General features: G+C 46.3%; 2 protein-coding genes across 2 annotated transcripts in view; one reads left to right on the forward strand and one right to left on the reverse strand.

Moving 5' to 3' along the window:
• The window catches only part of LOC144113806 (uncharacterized), a 33599-nt gene extending 15955 nt beyond the window's left edge, over positions 1 to 17644 (reverse strand). Inside the window, exons 1-6 of the mRNA XM_077647140.1 lie at positions 17438 to 17644; positions 16959 to 17024; positions 3512 to 3644; positions 2649 to 2875; positions 2350 to 2475; positions 1525 to 1717 (exon numbers count right to left, since the gene is read on the reverse strand). Of these exons, the coding sequence (XP_077503266.1) occupies positions 1525 to 1717; positions 2350 to 2475; positions 2649 to 2875; positions 3512 to 3644; positions 16959 to 17024; positions 17438 to 17471 (779 nt within the window). The 5' untranslated portion in view covers positions 17472 to 17644. The remainder of the gene's footprint in view (positions 1 to 1524; positions 1718 to 2349; positions 2476 to 2648; positions 2876 to 3511; positions 3645 to 16958; positions 17025 to 17437) is intronic.
• A 98-nt stretch (positions 17645 to 17742) lies between these two features.
• pch2 (pachytene checkpoint 2 protein) overlaps positions 17743 to 19146 on the forward strand; it is a 30472-nt gene continuing 29068 nt past the window's right edge. Inside the window, exon 1 of the mRNA XM_077647143.1 lies at positions 17743 to 17952. Within this exon, the coding sequence (XP_077503269.1) occupies positions 17849 to 17952 (104 nt within the window). The 5' untranslated portion in view covers positions 17743 to 17848. The remainder of the gene's footprint in view (positions 17953 to 19146) is intronic.

Here is a 19146-nt window from a genome sequence, read left to right on the forward strand (position 1 = left end):
AGTACGGCGCCGTAGAGCAAAGCCCTCCTCTTGCTGAATCGCCGCAACCAGGATGGCGAGCCTTTGAATTGCTCCCTCGTGAGTCTAGAGGCACGCGCGATCTCTGCCGCTTTCACGCGGATGCATTCGGCAGTCACAGGCAGCGATCTTGCTCGCAGCGCAACGTTTCCTTCCTATTCTCGATACACTACGGTCTGCCCACGAAATGATGTTTTCTTCTGGTTGCTGCAAGCTGTAATACGCAGCTTCTGCCTCCGCCAGTACTGAATGCTCTTTTTGGATACTCCAAATTCGCGCTGTGCGGCCAGGTTCCCGTGAGCTTCCTCGTACTCAATCGTGTTTTTCTTGAAGGCGACGGTAAATTGCCGTTAGCTTCCGCTATGCATCTACTGAAACGCAAAATGGCGGCACTGCTGCTGATGGCGATGGTGATGGAGGCTGTTGACTTCAGCCACCCATTGTTGCAAGACTTCCGTATTTTTTCCGCCAATGACCGGAATATAAGACGGGGGTCAACTTTTCACCATAGTTTTTTGAAAAAAAAGTTCGACCTATATTCCGGTTTTTACGGTAATACGGAGCACGCGACAAGCGACGCATCAAGGAGAAACTGCATCTAAGTGCCACCTATCAACGACAGAAAGAAACACTTGGCTCTCTGCACGCAGCGAGATTACCCGCCACCGAGCCCCTATCTTTGCTTCAACCCTGGCGTTACCTTTGCTCGAAAGATGCTGAGCTGTTCCGAGCAATTCCGCCAGGTGATGCCTTCCTCTAAGCGGGCTGAGTTTATTGTCGATGTCGCGTGCCGCGCGCCAAGCTGTGCTGTGCTACAAATTGCGCAGGCACGCAGACTATACGTTAAGCAGTGATGCCGATAGGCCTGCGGCAAACAAGTGGGTCTGTGCCCCGGCGCCTCTCTGCGCGTGCCAACACGAATAGTTCCCGACGCTCATGCTAGGTAGCGCAGGTCGGTAGGTAGGTAGGTACGTTCCTGTGCTCCGTATTATTCTGGCCGTGCCTGTACATTTATGTTGATATGGGTTTCTGCAGTATGCACGAAAAAAAGAAAGAACATTAGTGCAGACTCCCAGGCCAATGTTGTTCAGCACAAATAGTGCCCATATTGCAAATAAAATGCAAAAAATTTTCCTTAAGAAACACCAAGCTTTACCTGGATGCAAGTGTTCTCCAAATGCACATAAAAATATTTTTATAAGAGAATGAAAATAAAACAAATGCATTATACTGTTTTCTGCTCCTTATCACCGCAAAACTACAGGTACAGATTTTGCACTCACAATCAATAGAGGCAGAGAGGACCATGAATGAGAAAAGCCCACAGCAAAAGACCATAAACCACAAATTTGTATGCTAGGAAATTGCAGCTCTGTTTCCTTTTGCAGAAAATTTTAGAGTAGGACTGCACACAGGCCACACTGTGGGCACAAGTAAATGTCCCTGTAATAATTTTTAGTCGCATGACAAGGTGCAATGCAGCCATGCGAAGAATTCTCAGCAGACCTGTCGCAGCGTTCGCTGAGTGGGTCATAGCAGGTTGTAGACGTGGGGCTGCACAAGGTGCGATTTGGCCCGCAGAATGCACAGTCCAACTCGTCACTCAGGTCAGGGCAGTCTGGCTGCCCGTTGCAGCGTGCCTTCCGATTGTAGCAGCCGCTGCCTGTGGCACAGTGCAGCATCCCAGGTGGGCAGGCACCTGCCGGCAAATCCATCTCTGCTCTTCCAAATGCTTTATACCAAAAGCGTTAACACACAGAGAGCAGGAAAGCCTGCTATACACCCACACAATTATAAGCACCAACGTGCTTCTAATCCTGTGCAGAAGCAAGTGCCCGATGAAAGATGAAAAATCAGTATGCTCAGCTAGATTAATTAATATCAATGCAGCAGGCATAAAAGTGAGAATGGCGCTCTACACATGCTTACTGCGGTGGACTGTCACACTGGCAAGGCTGCAACAGAAAAATAAATGAGCCAAGGATGGGAACAAAGAATGAGAAGGGAGAACAAAGCTGCAGATATGTGCTGTCTGTTCCTAATGTTTCTAAACAGAACCATATTACAAAAATGAAGACACGAAAGTGCAGTGTCTGCACTCTTGCGTCTTTTGACAGCATAAAACTAATAATAAGCCAGAATAACAGTAAAGCCAAATATCTCAAATGATTTTCAAGCAAATATGATTTGACAGCCTTAGAAGATAATGTACAGATCAAGACTCACTTTATAAAGGGGCTAATACCCATTAATTCCAGAATCATTTCGAATCGGCTGTGAGTTCATCATTAATTGGTCACAACATTGTGTTAAAAGCAACAGTAAACTTACACAAGAGCTCGTCTGACTTATCTTCACACTCGGTATGACCATTACAAGCCCAGTGTTGAAAGATGCACATCCCATTCAAGCACTGAAACTCATCTGGTCTGCATGATGAGGGCTGCTTGTATGTGCCTGCAAAAGAAAGGGCAAACAGTATGAGACAAGTGACACCTCAGTACTAGCACCCCCTTATTAGTGGCCCAGTTTCCTCTAGGGCACTACAGGCCCAGGTGAACTATGCGCTTCAGCACTGGACTACTACTATGAGCATTACACTCATTTCAAAGGTTAGTGGAGCACCTCACCTACAGTATAAGACAACTGGAAGCCTCGGCCCTGAGGCACCTGTATTGAGGAGGTGTGGAACTTGATCCACACTTTGCTGCTTCGCGAGACAAATGGCTCAGGAGCCTTACGGCCGCAGTGCACCCGCTCGCCCCCATTTGGTGTTGGGCCCAGCTTGATCCAAGTGCCTCCACAACAAGGGTTCTTCTCACAGTCTTCAAGGCCTCCAAGATCCAAGTCATCAAAACTAGAAAAGAAATGCAGGTAGAGTCACATCAGAGGTCTCCCCAAGTGATGGGCCATTTGAATATGAGCTCAAATTTTGCATGTGGTAGATTTATATGTATTGGCCAACTGCAGCTGTAATTGATAAGCAGAGGCAGAAAATTTGTGAAGGTAAGTAGTCTTCACTGCTATTAAGCACCACTACCACCATTAGAACCACAGCAAATTTGCATGTGCGCTGTGAATGGTAGCTTAGCATGACTAGGTAACCTTGGAGGTAACTTGGTCATACTACCTTCCACGGTGGCCACAGCTCAGAGCAAAATACTGGTCACCAGATTGTAAACCAAACTGCTCATACAGTAAACCTATAAAATGTAAAAGGTGTAGCTTTCACAAGTACAGAATGCTTGATCAAAAACAAAGTTGCCTTACACAAAATCTGTCCACCAAAAAACCTCGCGCAGCGGAGCTGTCAACACTGCAAAAGAAGCCATGCACAGTTTTGGCACATCCCCCAGAAGGTAGTCAACTAAAGGTTACAGACCTAACCCCCCAACTTATGTCTTGTGGTTTACTTTTATCGCCACAGGTCCCACTGTAGACCAGGCCAGTGTAGAATTAAACAAAAGAAAGCTCAAGTTTAGGTAAAGTTTACCTTATTGTGATGATCTGGTCATGGCGGCCAATGATGAACCAGCTGCATGACGTGTGGTTTGAGTAGGAAGCTGGATATCCTGGGCTGCTGATCTTGCCCCTTGGACCAAGCCGCCTCTGTTGCTGGCACGATCCTGCACAACACAATAGCAATGCGAGAGTGTTTGTACTGCAGCCCTGCAACTGTCCATACCTAGGCAAAATAACACCGTCCCAGTGTAATGCTGCCATTGTTCCTCATGAATGCTAAAAACATTTGCACCCAGTCACCAGCTTTTGCAACTCATGGACAAGCATTCTGGCTGTACAAATCTTACTTACTCCCCACAGAATAAAAGCCCAATCACAGGTCAGCACGCCTTGTCATTGCCAGCCATGTGTAAACAGGGCCACAAGAACCTTGCTATTGCTTTTTTCAAGCAGCCAAACTCGACCAAACTTCCATTAAAAGCTTGTTCTGGCTATTATTATTGTTTATTATTTATTAATACTGTTAACCCTCATTTGAGGGCCATTACAGGAAGGGAAAAATGAAAATCACAAGAATAAACATCACACTATAACCAGAACAGCACGCACTAAGACACGGACACGAAGGGAGACACGACACACACGAGCGCTGACCGAGACGGTGTTCACTGGGGCCTTGCAACGCAGTAGCGCATCAACTCCTTCAGACACGCACCTATCTGATTCTGCCGCCGGTGCCAGCCTGGACACCTGCCTCACCAGGCTCAGAAGTTCTGCGGGCGACCTTTTGGGTTCCGTGGCGTACTTCGGCCCCTGGGAGAGAACACGACGCACTTCCGTAGGCAGCGACACGTTCCCTGCGGTGTGGATGACATTCTCTGTCGTGTGCTTCTTTCTGGCCGGTGATGCGCGTAGCTGGAAAAGGGTTTGGTGCCACAGGAAGTCAGCCGTTGCGTTCGCTAAATTCGAAAACTCTTTCCATTTCTTCTTTCTATGTGGTGGGGCTTCGGTTCTTTGCAGCAGAAGAAAAAGACTGCGCCTGTAAAACCGAGCTTGTCTATTCCATTCAGCCTTCAGGATGTGGCAAATTCTTGAGCAATGGCCTTGCGAAGGCAGGAATCCTCCAAACAGCTGCAGAACGTACGTTGGAACACGTTTTTCTTTGTCTGTCCGTCCATCCATGTATTCTCGTCACCTACATTGCTGTCGCCGTATGCAACGCACGATCATTGGCTTTTCTCGTCAAAGAAAAACGTGTTCCAACGTATGTTCTGCAGCTGTTTGGAGGATTCCTGCCTTTGCAAGGCCATTGCTCAAGAATTTGCCACATCCTGAAGGCTGAATGGAATAGACAAGCTTGGTTTTACAGGCGCTGTCTTTTTCTTCTGCTGCAAAGAACCGAAGCCCCACCACATAGAAAGAAGAAATGGAAAGAGTTTTCGGATTTAGTGAACGCAACGGCTGACTTCCTGTGGCACCAAACCCTTTTCCAGCTACGCGCATCACCGGCCAGAAAGAAGCACACGACAGAGAATGTCATCCACAATGCAGGGAACGTGTCGCTGCCTACGGAAGTGCGTCGTGTTCTCTCCCAGGGGCCGAAGTACGCCACGGAACCCGAAAGGTCGCCCGCAGAACTTCTGAGCCTGGTGAGGCAGGTGTCCAGGTTGGCACCAGCGGCAGAATCAGATAGGTGCGTGTCTGAAGGAGTTGATGCACTACTGCGTTGCAAGGCCCCAGTGAACACCGTCTCGGGCAGCGCTCGTGTGTGTCGTGTCTCCCTTCGTGTCCGTGTCTTAGTGCGCGCTGTTCTGGTTATAATGAGTTACCAACTCGCCCAAGCATCTGTTTTAACAAACATCACACACTTCCAAAGCGTAATACAGGATAACAAAAAAGAAGTAGGACTATTCTAACCACTGTTCGGCTATCTGATGTTTAAAGGGACACTGAGGAGAAATAGAAGTTGGTTTGTATCGATAGAATACCAGCTCCTGATCACAAAAACTCCACTCTTACTGAAAACAAAGCTCTTGTAAGGTAGAAAATAGCAAGAACCAAAATACAGGTATCGCCGCCACAGGCCGATCTCGCAAGCACAAGCGTGCTGGCGTCATAGGACAAGAAACGCCACCTTGGAGGAATTTTCCTTCCTACATGGAGGTAGCGAATCTCTGGGGCTGACGAAGGAAGGTTGCACGGTTCAATATTGAAGTAAGTTTTATTTTAAAACCGATAGTGCACTTTTATCACTTAAGGAAGATACACAAAAGACAACCTGAATGTTGGAAGCAAAAAAAACCAATGCTTGGCAGTGCCACAGGCAGCCAGGAGAGTTTCGATTTTTTATAGCGCTTCGCGTGAATGAGCTTTGCGTGCACCGTGGTTTTGTTTTTGATGCGCCTCGATTTACAAGCGCCGAACAGCAGAGGAACTCCAAGTGCCGCTTCAAGTGCTAGCTAACCTTTGAAGGAGTCTGTTAAGGCTGGTCAGATGATCACCACGGCCGATGAAAAACTATGATGGCACGATGGTCAGTGATCGTGCAAGGCAGTTCGCAGTATATAAAGAGCACTGGCGTCTTCGCACGCTCGCCCGGCGAAACATTCCCGGCTGTGCCAGTCAAGTTCAAACTACTGAATGGAAAATCGTTTATTAGGAACGGGAGACAAGGTACAAGGCAGTTAAGAAAAACTGCTGATTGCCTAGCTCTGCTAGGCCAGGATATACGTAGCAAAAGCGCGGAGACTTCTTCATCGGAAGAGTGCATTCACTAGATGCGCCTTTATTGACAGTGAACCTTGAGCTGTTGTGGCGGAGCGGTAGAGTCTCCGCCTCAAACGCCAAAGGCCCTGGTTCGATTCCGAGCCTCGGCACAGGATTTTTTTCTTTTTCATTCAGTGAGTGGGCGGGGGGGGGGGGTTCAGTGGCTCCCATAGATGCCGCCACCGAATACGTTTGTTAGCGGTTAAGCGCAGGCTCTGTTAAGGCGTGTTTATATGCCGGCTTAACGCGCGCTGCACGGCGATGTCACGTCGGCCAAAACGAGACCCTCTATACTCCAACTGCGCTTGACCGCCGACACGTTCAGCGGCTTCGGCGTACACTGACCGCACTGGCGGAGTGCTTCGACCATGTCTCTATTTCGCACCGAGTGCGCCAGCCGCCGCTGGCCCGGCCAGACCGGTTCGGCTCCGCGGTGAGGTACGCGTTGTGACGTAATTCAATAGCTTCGGCAGTTCGGCGGAGCTGTTCTTTTCGGGCTCTCGCTAATTTAGTCCATTCACAGTACACATCTGAAGGCACATGCAAGTGGGCGAGAGAGCCCGATTCAGTGGACCCGTTGGATCCAGAGGAAGCCGTTCAAGCGTCGTGCGTCAGCTTTAGTTTCAAGCTGCCAACTTTAAACGCGAGCGCCCTAGAGCACCCATCCATTTTTTGTGGCAAAAAATAAAGAACCTGGCCCTTGCAACCGTGGGAGACCTCGACGCCGCCTGCTGCACCGTGCAACCGCGCCGTTCAAGGAATCGCAATCCGTTGGCCCCAAAGCACCGGCCGGCCTCCGATGGGCGCAACGCGCCGACCTTGTCCTGGCCCTCGCGATTCCCAGCACTGGGGTTGATATCTGATTAGCAACGGCTGCTCACTGAGGAAGGGGGAAACGACCCGCCGGTGCCTAACCTAACCGTGCTCTCTCAAAAGCATCGCACACTCTGTGGGGCCGAGGTCGCTGAAATGCAGGCCGGAGTTTTTGCGAGAACTTCGTCGTCGGGTTCGGGAACTAGATCCATTGTAATGCTGGCAAGACGCCGGTGCAAACGTAAACGAAGCGACGGTAGCGACCCCCGATAGATGCCTTCAATGTGCGGCGGTGGTAGGTTTCAATTTCGGCAGCTGCTAGACCGCACCGCTAGCGGCCAGAAATCACGGAGTCTGCGTTTACGTCATGTTTCACGTCACTCCGTCCTGTGTCGTCATAAGAGTTCTCCGCGACATCATAAGAGTTCTCGAGTTTGAATCGCAGCGGCGGGAAAAACTTTTTCAACTTGGAATCCAAATTTCTTTGAAATAAATGCATCTTTCGCTCGCGGACAAGAGGCAACAAAGCCATGAAATGCCAAACTATCAGATTTTGCTAACAAAAAAAAAATTGATAGAGTTCTCCTCAGTGTCCCTTTAAGAAGTTTAAATAATGCGGCGGCCACGTATCTATGAAGGCGAAATGCAAAAGGCGGCCGTATGCTGTGCGATGTCAGTGCACGTTATAGACAGCCAGGTGGTCGAAATTATTCCAGAGCTCTCCACTACAACCCCTCTTTCTTCTTTCCCTCCCACCTTCCTCCCTTCCCTTACCAAGCGGGTGTCCGCTGAGATGTGAGATAATTACTGCGCCATTTCCTCTCCTCAAAAACCAACCAAAATCACATTTGAAGCATGTGCACCAGACATTCAGAGGTCCATGTAGAGGCCCCAGAAAACAGAGGAAAGTGTAAATTCTGAGAGGATTTCACAATAATGAGTAATCATCAGCATCATCATCTTTATTTTCATCTTCATCTATTTACATTAGGATGTAGGGAAGAGCGCCAGCTTTCGAACAAGACCAAGGTGGCTGCTTAGGGGACCTGATTGTGGGGAGCAACGGGTGCAAAGTTGAGATGAATTTTGCTCCACTTCGTATTTTTTTGCCAGCATGACTAGCCTGAAGTTTCCCTGGTGTAATGGTGTAATTTCAGTTAATCTATTCAGAAAGAACTAAAATATAGAGCTATGCTATCTTTTTTTTATGGCCAAGTCAAACATATCAAGTTTTGTGAACAATGACTGTCACCTAATTATATTTGATTATTATGGTGTTTAGAAACAACTGAACATTTTTATATGATGATGTACCTTAAAGGGGCCCCGAAACACATTTTCAGTGCATTGTTTTGCCCGTTGGTTGCATAGAAGGTGTTATAGTGATGCTATTAGCATCAGTTGTACCACGTATACTCCTGTTTTTAATATTTTAATTAGCTCGCAAAAACAAATTCATGGCGCTGACGGTGTCACCATACAGTGGCGGTTTTTAGCATCAGATATGACATCACGGAGGGCGAGCTTTATGATTGGACAAAGAGTAAATATACTGCAAATTGTGTTAATAACTAGAGATACGTTTTGTCAAGTTCTTGTGTTCTATATTACATTAACAAAACCAACTTGTTTGCCCTAGATAAAAGCACTGTAAAGCAAGTAAAACAGAAATACACCACTAGAGACTCTGGCTACTTTTTGCATCGATGGACTTTGCGCCTCTCTGTAAACATCCTACGACCTATCACTAACACTTATGGGTACTCTCTATGTATCTGAGAGTGGCTTTGCAGAGTTGTCACTAACACTTATGGGTACTTTCTATGTATCTGAGAGCGGCTTAGCAGAGTTGATCCGATCGAGCCATTGCACCCTATAAGCGTTCGTTTCGGTCCCAAGGAATGATGCACTCAGTTCACATTTAGCAGACAGTGCGCATCGTCAGCTTGTGGAGGATCACCGGGCGGAGGCGCCAAATGGCGGCACGTTCCCGTCAAGATGGTGCCACGTTCCCGTCAACAGTAGGGTGCCTCGATGCGTGCCCGCTCTCCGCTGAGGGTGGTGCCACTCTTTGAAGGGGTCGTCTCCGCCAAAACCGGTTCTCGGGAGGTGCCGCCGCCATTTTCTTGCATTCTGCTCCCGCCGACTCCCACGCTAGACACGGAAAGCGGCATTCTTCATACAGTCTCTTTGCAGAATGGCTGGGTGCTGCGTTCCCCAATGCACTAACAGCGCTAAAAATGGCTGGAGGATGTTTTCGTTTCCTAGAGACCAAAAACGACGTCTTCTATGGACTTTGAAAGTGAAGCGGGACAAGTGGCAGCCGACGAACTACTCCTGCATATGCAGCGTAAGTACCGGACTTCTCTGCAGTGCTGAATTTATTTTGGGGCTTATGTCAGCTTGTCTGTGCGACTCTTTCTGATAACCAGACGTGCGATTCTGTGTTCCTGTCGGAGGCGCCATATCATGCTTTTTCAGCCTTTTGATATTTGATCGCTGCAAACGGATGTAGTCTCTTAATTAGAGCTTGGGGCGATATGGAACCTCCGGCGCATTTACGCCTCCGTTCATTTCACTTCGCATCACGAAATAAGGCCCAGCCTTGCAAAAATATTACGATCTTTCTCAGCCACGAAGCTTGAACAGCAGTGCATCACGCTTCCTTCACAAAAAGCCATCGCTGCCCGCTTAATTTGACAGGCACATATAGCAGTGCGAAAAGTGAATCCCGGAGTGCAAAAAAGCATACAACGCGATAAGCTTGTGTTTCTCCGCGTTGCATCAAATTCAGATCTTTTATACTTTTGTTCGCACAATGTTATTCAAGACATTTATTCTAGCTTATCATATGTCACGGAAGTAGCTCATGGAAATGAAAACAAAAAAAATGAGTGTGAAGTAATCTCTATTTTGTGCATGTGTGCGGATGTGAGCCTATATGCGTGCTGATGTGCGTTTGTTTGATTTTCTTTATTTATCGTAAATTAATCTTATTTGCCGGGGAATAAAGCATTTAAATTAGCAACAAAATTTTTTCGTCCAGGCTCACTCTGAAGAATCCTGTTTTGAACAAAACCGGGCAGATGGATGGAAGAAGCTGAAGGCGAATGCAGTACCAACGGTTTTCCCATTCAGGGGTAGGTGTTTCCCAATCGATTCACTGCCTGATTCTGTATAAGTACATACATTCGTTGCTAACAAAGTGGTGGTCGCTCGGAAACACTTGATGGGCATTTGAGGCGCTGGCCCGGCATGGGCGACTTATTTCGCCTTTTACACGTTAAGTGTTCATGTATGTATGTATCCATTCTGCTTCTCAAGTTCTTATGGAGAAGAAACCTCCCAGTTATTCAATTCTACTGTCGATCGGCTCACGCAACAACCTTCATCTCAAACACCCACTTAACCCATTTCCACTTGAAAAGGCAGAATCGGTCGCCTTCTTTAATTAACACAAATGTAATTAACCAAGGCGACACAAAATAATTCAGGGAGCGGGGAAGAAATCAAGTACCTATGTGGACCTTTTGGCCCCAACCCTTAGATTTTTTCGTGTGGAAAACTAAAAACTGAAAAAAAAAGCCGATACGCTGGTCACGCCTTGTTTTCACTTTGCTCTTTGCCTTGATTTTTCATATTCCGTGATTCCCGCATTTTCCCATTACTTAACGCTCAGTTTGATCATTGGTTTGTACATCTTTCTGCTTCCAGTTGCTCCAAGGAAGCGAAAACCACCTAGAGACAGAACGCAGCCTGTGCCCACATCCGTCAATGAAGAGGTGAACAACCCCGCTGAAGGATTCCACACCGCATCAGAGGCAGATTTCCTCGCCGAGTCAACTCACATGGTATCACAAGATACGTCATCGGTCAACCTCCAAGTTAACAGCTCATATGTAGAATCTTTGAACGTCGGAAGTCCAAGCTCGACAGATGAAACACCCACAGCTAGTGAGACACAAACGGATTCTGCTGAGTTGAAAAAGCAGTTGGTAGACATGGAAAGAAAATACGCCATGCTTCAAGAACATCACACAATTGCTAAGAACACAATCCAAAAGCTCAAGAAGCAAGTTCCATAGCATGAAAGCAAGGCTGATAATTTCGCAAAAAATACACGGTTCTTGAATGCAGACCAAATTTCCGCTCTTTCTAAAAATAGCACCCAGAGTCACACGTGGTCTGTGGAGACGGCTAAGCAAGGGTTGCAAATTAAGTTTGCTTGCGGAACAACCGGATATGAGACATTGAGGAAGTTGGGCTACCTTCTTCTGTCCAGCAGGACGTTAGCACGGAGGATCCAGGGACTGACGCTCCTTCCAGGAACTCTTCAAGAAGTTTTTGGCGTCATGAAGTGCAAGGCTGAAACTATGGAAAACGTGGAAAAAGACTGCGTGCTGTTTCTAGGAGAGCTGGAAATTGCTACAGCGTTTCAACTGGACCGAGGTGAAGATGCCCTCCTTGGAAGTATAACACTTCCTTCGAAGCCAGAGGATCCCGCCAATCACGCTTTGGTATTCATGTTGGGAGGAATCAATCAGCAGTGGAAGCAGGTCATCGGCTATGAATTCACTGGCCAACACGTGGAAGGTGCCCTCTCAAAGACTATGTGCTCGACATCGTCCAGCGCTGTGGCCAGATCTCCCTCAGAGTCCGTGCTGTCACATGTGACATGGGATCAGCGAATCGAGCGATGTGGCGAGAATTAATATTCACAGAAATTCTACCACTGTGTGCTCAATACCACATCCATGTTTGGACGGTAAAGAGCTTTTTTTCACTGCTGATGCAGCATATGTGTTGAAAAACCTATGAGGGCAACTTTTAAGCTCTAAAGTCTTTGCACTGAGCGATGCCACCGTGCTCGAAAACAACCTCCCATCACCTAACGTGAAACTGGAGCATGTCCAGGCACTGGTGGAATATGACGCAGAGGGAACTTAAAGTAGCCCCTGCCCTATCGGAGATTCATGTCAGCTCCGGCCACTTTACAAAAATGAAGGTTGGAGTAGCTCTTCAATTCTTCAGAGAAGCTGCACTGGCTATCAGATTTTTGGTGAGAGAAGGCCCGCTTGACCCATCTGCCGAAACAACAGCGTGGTTCTTGGATCTGGTGTCAAAGTGGTATGCCCTCATGTCATCACGCCATCCCACTTTAGCTTACAGCGACCGAAACATGGAGAAATATTACTCTGCTCTGAAAACCTTGCGCCTGGCAGCAGAAACAATACAAGGGATGAACATGGGCACCACCTCTCAATGGAAACCATCCAAAGCTGGCCTGCTTATTTCCACGACAGTTGTCCTTCGCCTCCAAGAACTTTTCCTGGGCAGTGAAAGCTACGAGTTTTTCTTAACAAGCAGGCTGCTTCAAGTCTGCCTCGAAAATCTTTTTTCAGTTGTACGCCTAATGAAGCCAGTGCCGACGGCGTATGATTTAAAATGAGCTCTGAGGCTTGTGAGTGTGAGCCAGTCTCTGCATACACTGCGAACAACAAGCTATGAGCTTGATGATCGAAAGTACTTCGTCGACCTCCTTTCTCAAGCAAAGAAGCAGTGCTCAGAAAATTTGCCTGAAGAAATAGACGACTCTGAGATTTTGTTCATTGAAGAGCTGACGTCAACGGAATGTTCAATTTTATATTACCTTGGAGGCTTCATCCTGAAAAGCATCTTAAAGTCCATATCTTGCTTCCAGTGCAAGGATGCCCTCATCGAAACTTTAAGCAATGATTATGCCGCTTTGACAGTTCTCAGGGAGTATGTGAGTGATGGACGGAACTTGATTTATCCGAGCAGTGAAGTGATCCGCACTCTCAAGAACTACGAGGAATACTTCACAGGCACTGTTGCATGGTGTAAGAACAAAATACACACGATGAAGTCCCCGCTGAAATCTCTCACAAAATTCTTTACGAAGGCAGACCGCCCATGCCTGAACACATGCGCAAATCACAAGGAAGCAATAAGCAAAATGCTGATAGCCACCTACACATGACTGCGGCTACGCATCCATCTACGTCACTACCCAGCCACACGTGCTGGTGGTCACGGAAGCAAAACTTGTGCTGGTGTCAGTCTTCCTTAAAGACGCTGTAATGAGTGTGAACTTTTCGTGCGCATGCACATAAGCGTGAGAGAAACTTAAGTGCAAGAATCATAAGCTGTGTTATACTTGCAGTGAATCGTCGTTCGTAATCATTTTGTAGATATTGTATCTGTGCTTTAAGATATTAAATAATCGTTCTTGCATGCTCTTGTCTTTATGTTTTGACTGCATAGTGTATACATGACAGTTTGCCACCATTACATAATACTGCAAGTGGACGTAAGCATGCCATGGGTTCGAACTTGAATATGCAGCTGTTCATTTGGCATACTTCACTTTCTTTCCGCTATATCCACACGCAAGCGCAATGATAGCAAGTTCACGGCGCAGGTATGACAACGACGGCGAGCAGTTGCCCATCCAAAGCAAAGATACCCGCCATAATTTCGCTAATCGTCTCGAAGTAGCGAAAACATCAACGAATCTTTACTCTTACTCTTCATCCAAACTAGAAAAGGAATGATTACCAAAGGTAAAGTCCAATTCAAGCTCCCACTGCAAGCGGGGCCATCTCTATCTAGGCACGCCACGCAGCAAACGCGCGCCTCGCGACCCGCGGTTGCAAGAAAATGGCGGCTGCGCTAGCAGACGACGCGGTTGTCCTCACCCTAAACGCAGAGCGGGCGCGCATCGAGGCACCCTAGTCAACAGCACGCGCTCCTTGCTCACCGTGACCAACCAGCGCGCTAGGGGCGATGGTTGGCGGTAAGCAGTAGTGGTACGCGCTATGCTAAATGTGTCTGATATCTTGCGCAGGCTGCCACACCGTCGCAGTATCTCGCGCTCGAGATGGGACCCATAAGTAAGGGAACGTCACTGATCACTGTTCTCTTCTGCGTCGTCGTGGTGACGACGAAGCATCGCTGGGTCAGCTGGGCGTTCACATGGTTGTTGTAACCATGCAAACAGCGTCGCCAGCCTTGGCATGAACGACTTACAGAGAACAGGCAACCATGGAGTGTAAACTTCCGCCACGTGCTAAGATAGGCTGTTTTGATTGGTCGCACAGTGTGTCGTCATTGGGAGAGTGAAATGGGAATGGGAAGCTGCGCGAAAATAGAGTTGAGGGCAGCATTTTGTTTACTTGTATTTTGAAATTTCTTCCTTGAATAACTCCCGTTGCTGTGCATCGGTTCTCGTAATTCTTTTTGAGTCAGCATCTGTGCGACATAAAGAATCCATCTGAAGTGTAACCGGCATCCGTTCAAGCGGTGTTTCGCAGCCCCTTTAATAGCAATACAATCAGCATAGCTTCGCATGGTAGGTCTTTGGCTACAGCTCCATTTTAATCGGAACCAAAAAACATTGAGGGAAAGTGTCTTAACAACCAGCAAAAAATTTCCTAATTACGCCTCAGTTATTGTCCCATAATATGGGAACTAACGAGATGTGCTAAAACTAATCATATTTTTGAAAACAGGAAGAAGAAATACATACACATAAAGAATTTCATTAAATTATCTCTAATAATAAAATTTTCATTTTTAAGACCCGCATCTGCTCTTAAAATGTTTCGGTATCTAACAGAAAATGTTCAAAACAAGAAAAAAATAAAGTAAAAATGCAGCTATGCTGTCCTGCAGTGGAAAAATTATGTTTCATGCACAGAGATTTTTCCCACATAATTCCAGTGCTTCAGTGGTGTGACAGCGGCGCAGAGCAGGGAACTCTTATCTTGATTTCTTTTTCGGTACCGAAACCTAACATATGCTACCGCGCTTAGTTCATTATACTTAGTGGCACAAGCAGAGACATATTTTTACATTGTTTTTGGTCGTCCCACCATATTATCTGCTACCCCGCTTGAAAAGATGTGTAAAAATTTTGAAGCTTTCTGTTTAACCTAAAAAAACTGCGTAGTAGTAGTGTATATATATAAAACGGCTTTTAACAATTTTTAGCCCCTGCAACAAAGCACAGCTTGATTGTTAATCAATGCTTTAGGGTTACAGGGCGTGTGACTTGCTTTCTTTAGGTGTTTTGTTAATTGCACAATCGTGGCAAAGACTTGTAGGTGTATTTGTATATAAATTCCTTGGAACAAAAAACTTCTGTTACTTTTTCACCCATCTACCAGGCCAAGGGAAACATACTACCTAGTAATTTATTTATTTAACAATATCAACTTCTCACACAGGTTTAGTCGAAACCCTTCTGAACAGGATAGTGAGAAACTAACTCTCCAGCTCTACTCAAAAATGGTATCTGCGAAAGGGTCTGCATATTTTTTACAGATCACTGAGCAATAATGCAATGCAATCAAAATGTTGTATGAGTGCCCACTATCTGGAGAACGATAATTATTTTTTTAAATCCCAAAGTAACACTGTATGTAGACTATGAGGCATGCTGCAGTGGAGGGCTCCAGATTAATTTCAACCATATAGAGTTCTTGAATATGCAATAAAATCTCAGTACACAGGTGTGTTTTCATTTCCTTGCAATCAAAACAGCTGTAGTTTGGACGAACATTCCTTAGCCTCAGCAGCTAAACACCACAGCTACTAAACAACCACAGCACAAGGGAAAAAATAATCACCATCTCTGTAGACTCTAATCTGGAAAGGTTGTGAAAAGATGGAACACTGAGAAAACTGACCAGGCAGTGCTCCACAGAGCAAAAGAAAAAGTTTCACCCAACAGACTTTTGTACCATAAGTTCGTTACAACATATGCACCAATGCATTTCCTGTAAAGGAAACCACCATTAATGCTTGTTTTGTTTTACATATTTAAAGAGCATTTATCTCATTTTGCCCAGCATATTTAACCGGCAATGAGTAATTCATTTTATATGAATACAGATTTTTAACTTCTGAACACTGCCATTCTACGTGCACTTTAGCTACATACTTTACACAACAGTCAATAGCATCCTGTATCCTCATACCAAAATTCATTTTGTATTATTTTTTAAACCTTCCATTTTAGGCCCGCTTAGGTTATCACCTTGAGTTTGCAGCATTACTGCTTCAGTTTTTACTGCATTACTAAACCCAAACTAATACTACTTAGTGCTTGCCAGTAATAATTACAATGTTGGGCACTATTGCGGACAACAGTGTTTGCAGCATTACTGCTTCAGTTCTCACTGCATTACTAAGCCCAATTAATACTACTAAGTGCTTGCCAGTAATAATTACAATGTTGGGCACTATTGGGGACAACAGCTCCAGGATGAGCAGCAACTGAAGCCGACAGGTCCTTCATAAGCTAGCGCCACCAGTCCATACTTGTGGGGGTGATAGCTGGACTCATGCGCTCTCATGTATGGTAGTCAAATGACGTGACTGTTAGAAGACATGGCACCTGTGCGCCTGGATTGCTTTTCACATGTCCCGGAAGCTTCCATCCCCGACAATACACTATGACCCGTGAATATGCCCATCCTTGCCTTTTCATTCTCATAAATTACTAGCACCAAACGCCCCGCACACAAAACATTTAAAGCGAACAACTACACTCATTAAGCATACGGTTCTCCAAACGCGTTTTCAGCTCATAACACCAATCGTTACCACTCTTTCCGGAGTCCAATGCACCTGGTTTGTTAGCGCCGGCTACTACAATGCCTCAGTATAAACGATGAAAGCTTGTAACAGTTCCATGCAAGCAAACGACGCAAAATTATTCAATTTTAGTTCTACATGAACAAGTACCTAACCATTACGCGCAATCGCAACTTTCACTGCTAATGCACGTTTCGCGACTAAACGTAGCTTACTCAACGCAACACATACAAGCCCAGATGCGCTCAAAAAAAGTTAAAAAAAAAACAGAACAGTACCAATATCGGCTCCTCCGCTAGATTGCAGCAGGCCCCGGACAGATGTGCTTCCAGAGCAAACCACCGCTGCAAGAGTTGGTTTGGAGGCGTTACAGGAGCACAGCCAATTCACTAAAGCACGTCACATGCAGTACTAGCCACGGGACCACCACCTATTCAACGAGACTGTTCGAATGCGCATGCTGCGGTGACAACTAAGAAAACACACAGGGAATTAACGTTAAATGCACGCGGAATCAATTCATACGGCCTTCAGCAGTTCCCACGATCAAGTGCGTTGAACAGCTGTAACATCGCTCCCGAGCCTCATAACCGATTGATGATTAACTAGCAAATCTAACTTACAAATTAGGATTAAGATCAACGCTACCAAAGCGTGAACTCTACAGAGAACAGCTTACACACTGCAAAATACTTTCTAAGCTCTAAAAACTACAAGATACACAAATTATTAAGCCTACGCGAAACCAGTGACTCACCTGCCAGCAGAAGAACTGAGAAAAGCTGCCTCATGTTTGCAAGGTGGAGATTTCCCGGCCGCACAGATGCAGACAGACAAGACCGATGGTCCTAATCCTCACTACTGCGCTGCCTTCGTGTCATAAAACTGCACGGACACACTCAACGCGCACATTATAGCAGCCCATTTCAGACTTTCATCTCGCAGACTAACAATATGTACTCTCAATTCCAGCGCTTTCCTCACTTGGACGCTAAGGATGGAAAGATACGCAATGGAAGCGAGAGTAGTAAAAAACACGGTCATGTGACAAAAGCGTCATTACACGTGGTAACCAATAGAAAAACCGAAGAAGCGCACAATGCCAGTTTGATTTGTGTGGGAACCGCTTTTTTTTTTGAACTATTGTGGCACATGCTAAACTTTTAAAATGAGTTACAACAAAACACATCTGAAGAACCAGTTGGCAAAGGACAGTTTGCTCACTCCGGGAAACTGTTATGTCCATGCGGATGCACTGAAGTCACGGCGCTGGTAAGCATGTCGGTACTGCAACACGATGACACTGTTGAACTTGTTGGTTGTGTTGGGTTTAATGGCGCATAAGCAACCAAGGCTATCATGCTCCAAGCTCAAGGTATCAGGAATTGGTTTATGCAGATTTTTACAGATAAAATCTTATGGCTAAGTAGAAAGCTTGAAAAGTTATTTCCTTCTACACAGTATTCAGAACAAAAACGACTTATAAATGGCTAACATTAAAAGTTGTAAAATGTTCAACTTGTAGCGCACTTAAACGAGGAGACGTAAATGAGAAGACATGCACAAAGGCTCAGCAGGACTTGTGGGTGGGCTAGATGATTTGCGGTTTAGAAAGCGGAAAAGCGCATTGACAAGGCAAACAGCAAGGCAGGACAAGGGACAGGAAGCGCACTGAAAACAACCACCAAGGCTGTCCCTTCTGGTTCTGCCTTGGTGTTTGTCTTGTCGATGCGCCTTTCCATTTTATAACACACGAAGGCGGTTTTTCTTCTTCTTCTCCTTAGTACACATGGCACATACCCACACAGGGGGATTGGCCAAGGATCGATTATCAGATCGGTTTCTAGGCACGTTTTCTTATCTTCGTCCTCTTTCTTTGAGTGCGCAGTATTCCAACAAGCATACCGAACTAGCCGTTCAGGCTCGGTACGACGACGCCGGTAGCAGGAGCCCTACGAACGTCAGTGTCGCGTATTCTCCGATTTTACATATTAACTTTGCCAAATAAGTATTCTGAACAAGTATATGTGGATACGCACGCGTAGATCTTGCTTCTCGAGCGTTTGAAAGCCCGCAGGACAGATAGCCGGGTGTAACGTTTCGCGTACTGTAGTGTGTAGCCCCCAGTTAGAAAAAAAAAAAAAAGGTGGTCTGTGGGTTATGCTACTTTATTTTTTTTTGTAAGGAAGGGACGCAGGTGGGAGTGAAAGAGGAAAGAGAGGGGTGTCGTAGTGGAGGGCTCCGGAATATTTTCGACCAACGCACTGACATCGCACAGCACCCGAGCACCTTTTGCGTTTCGCCGCCATCTGAACGCGGCCGGGTTCGAACCTAGGTACTCCGGCTCATGTGCAGCGGTCGACGCCGGTGGCGCGCTCAAAAGCCCGCAATGATAGAAGCAAGCTTCGGGGCACGATCCAACCTTACTAGAGCATGGGGGAATATTCATGCACTGGTGATCCGGTG

Source organism: Amblyomma americanum, chromosome 1, assembly GCF_052857255.1.
Source record: "Amblyomma americanum isolate KBUSLIRL-KWMA chromosome 1, ASM5285725v1, whole genome shotgun sequence".
NCBI classification, from domain to species: Eukaryota; Metazoa; Arthropoda; class Arachnida; order Ixodida; family Ixodidae; genus Amblyomma; species Amblyomma americanum.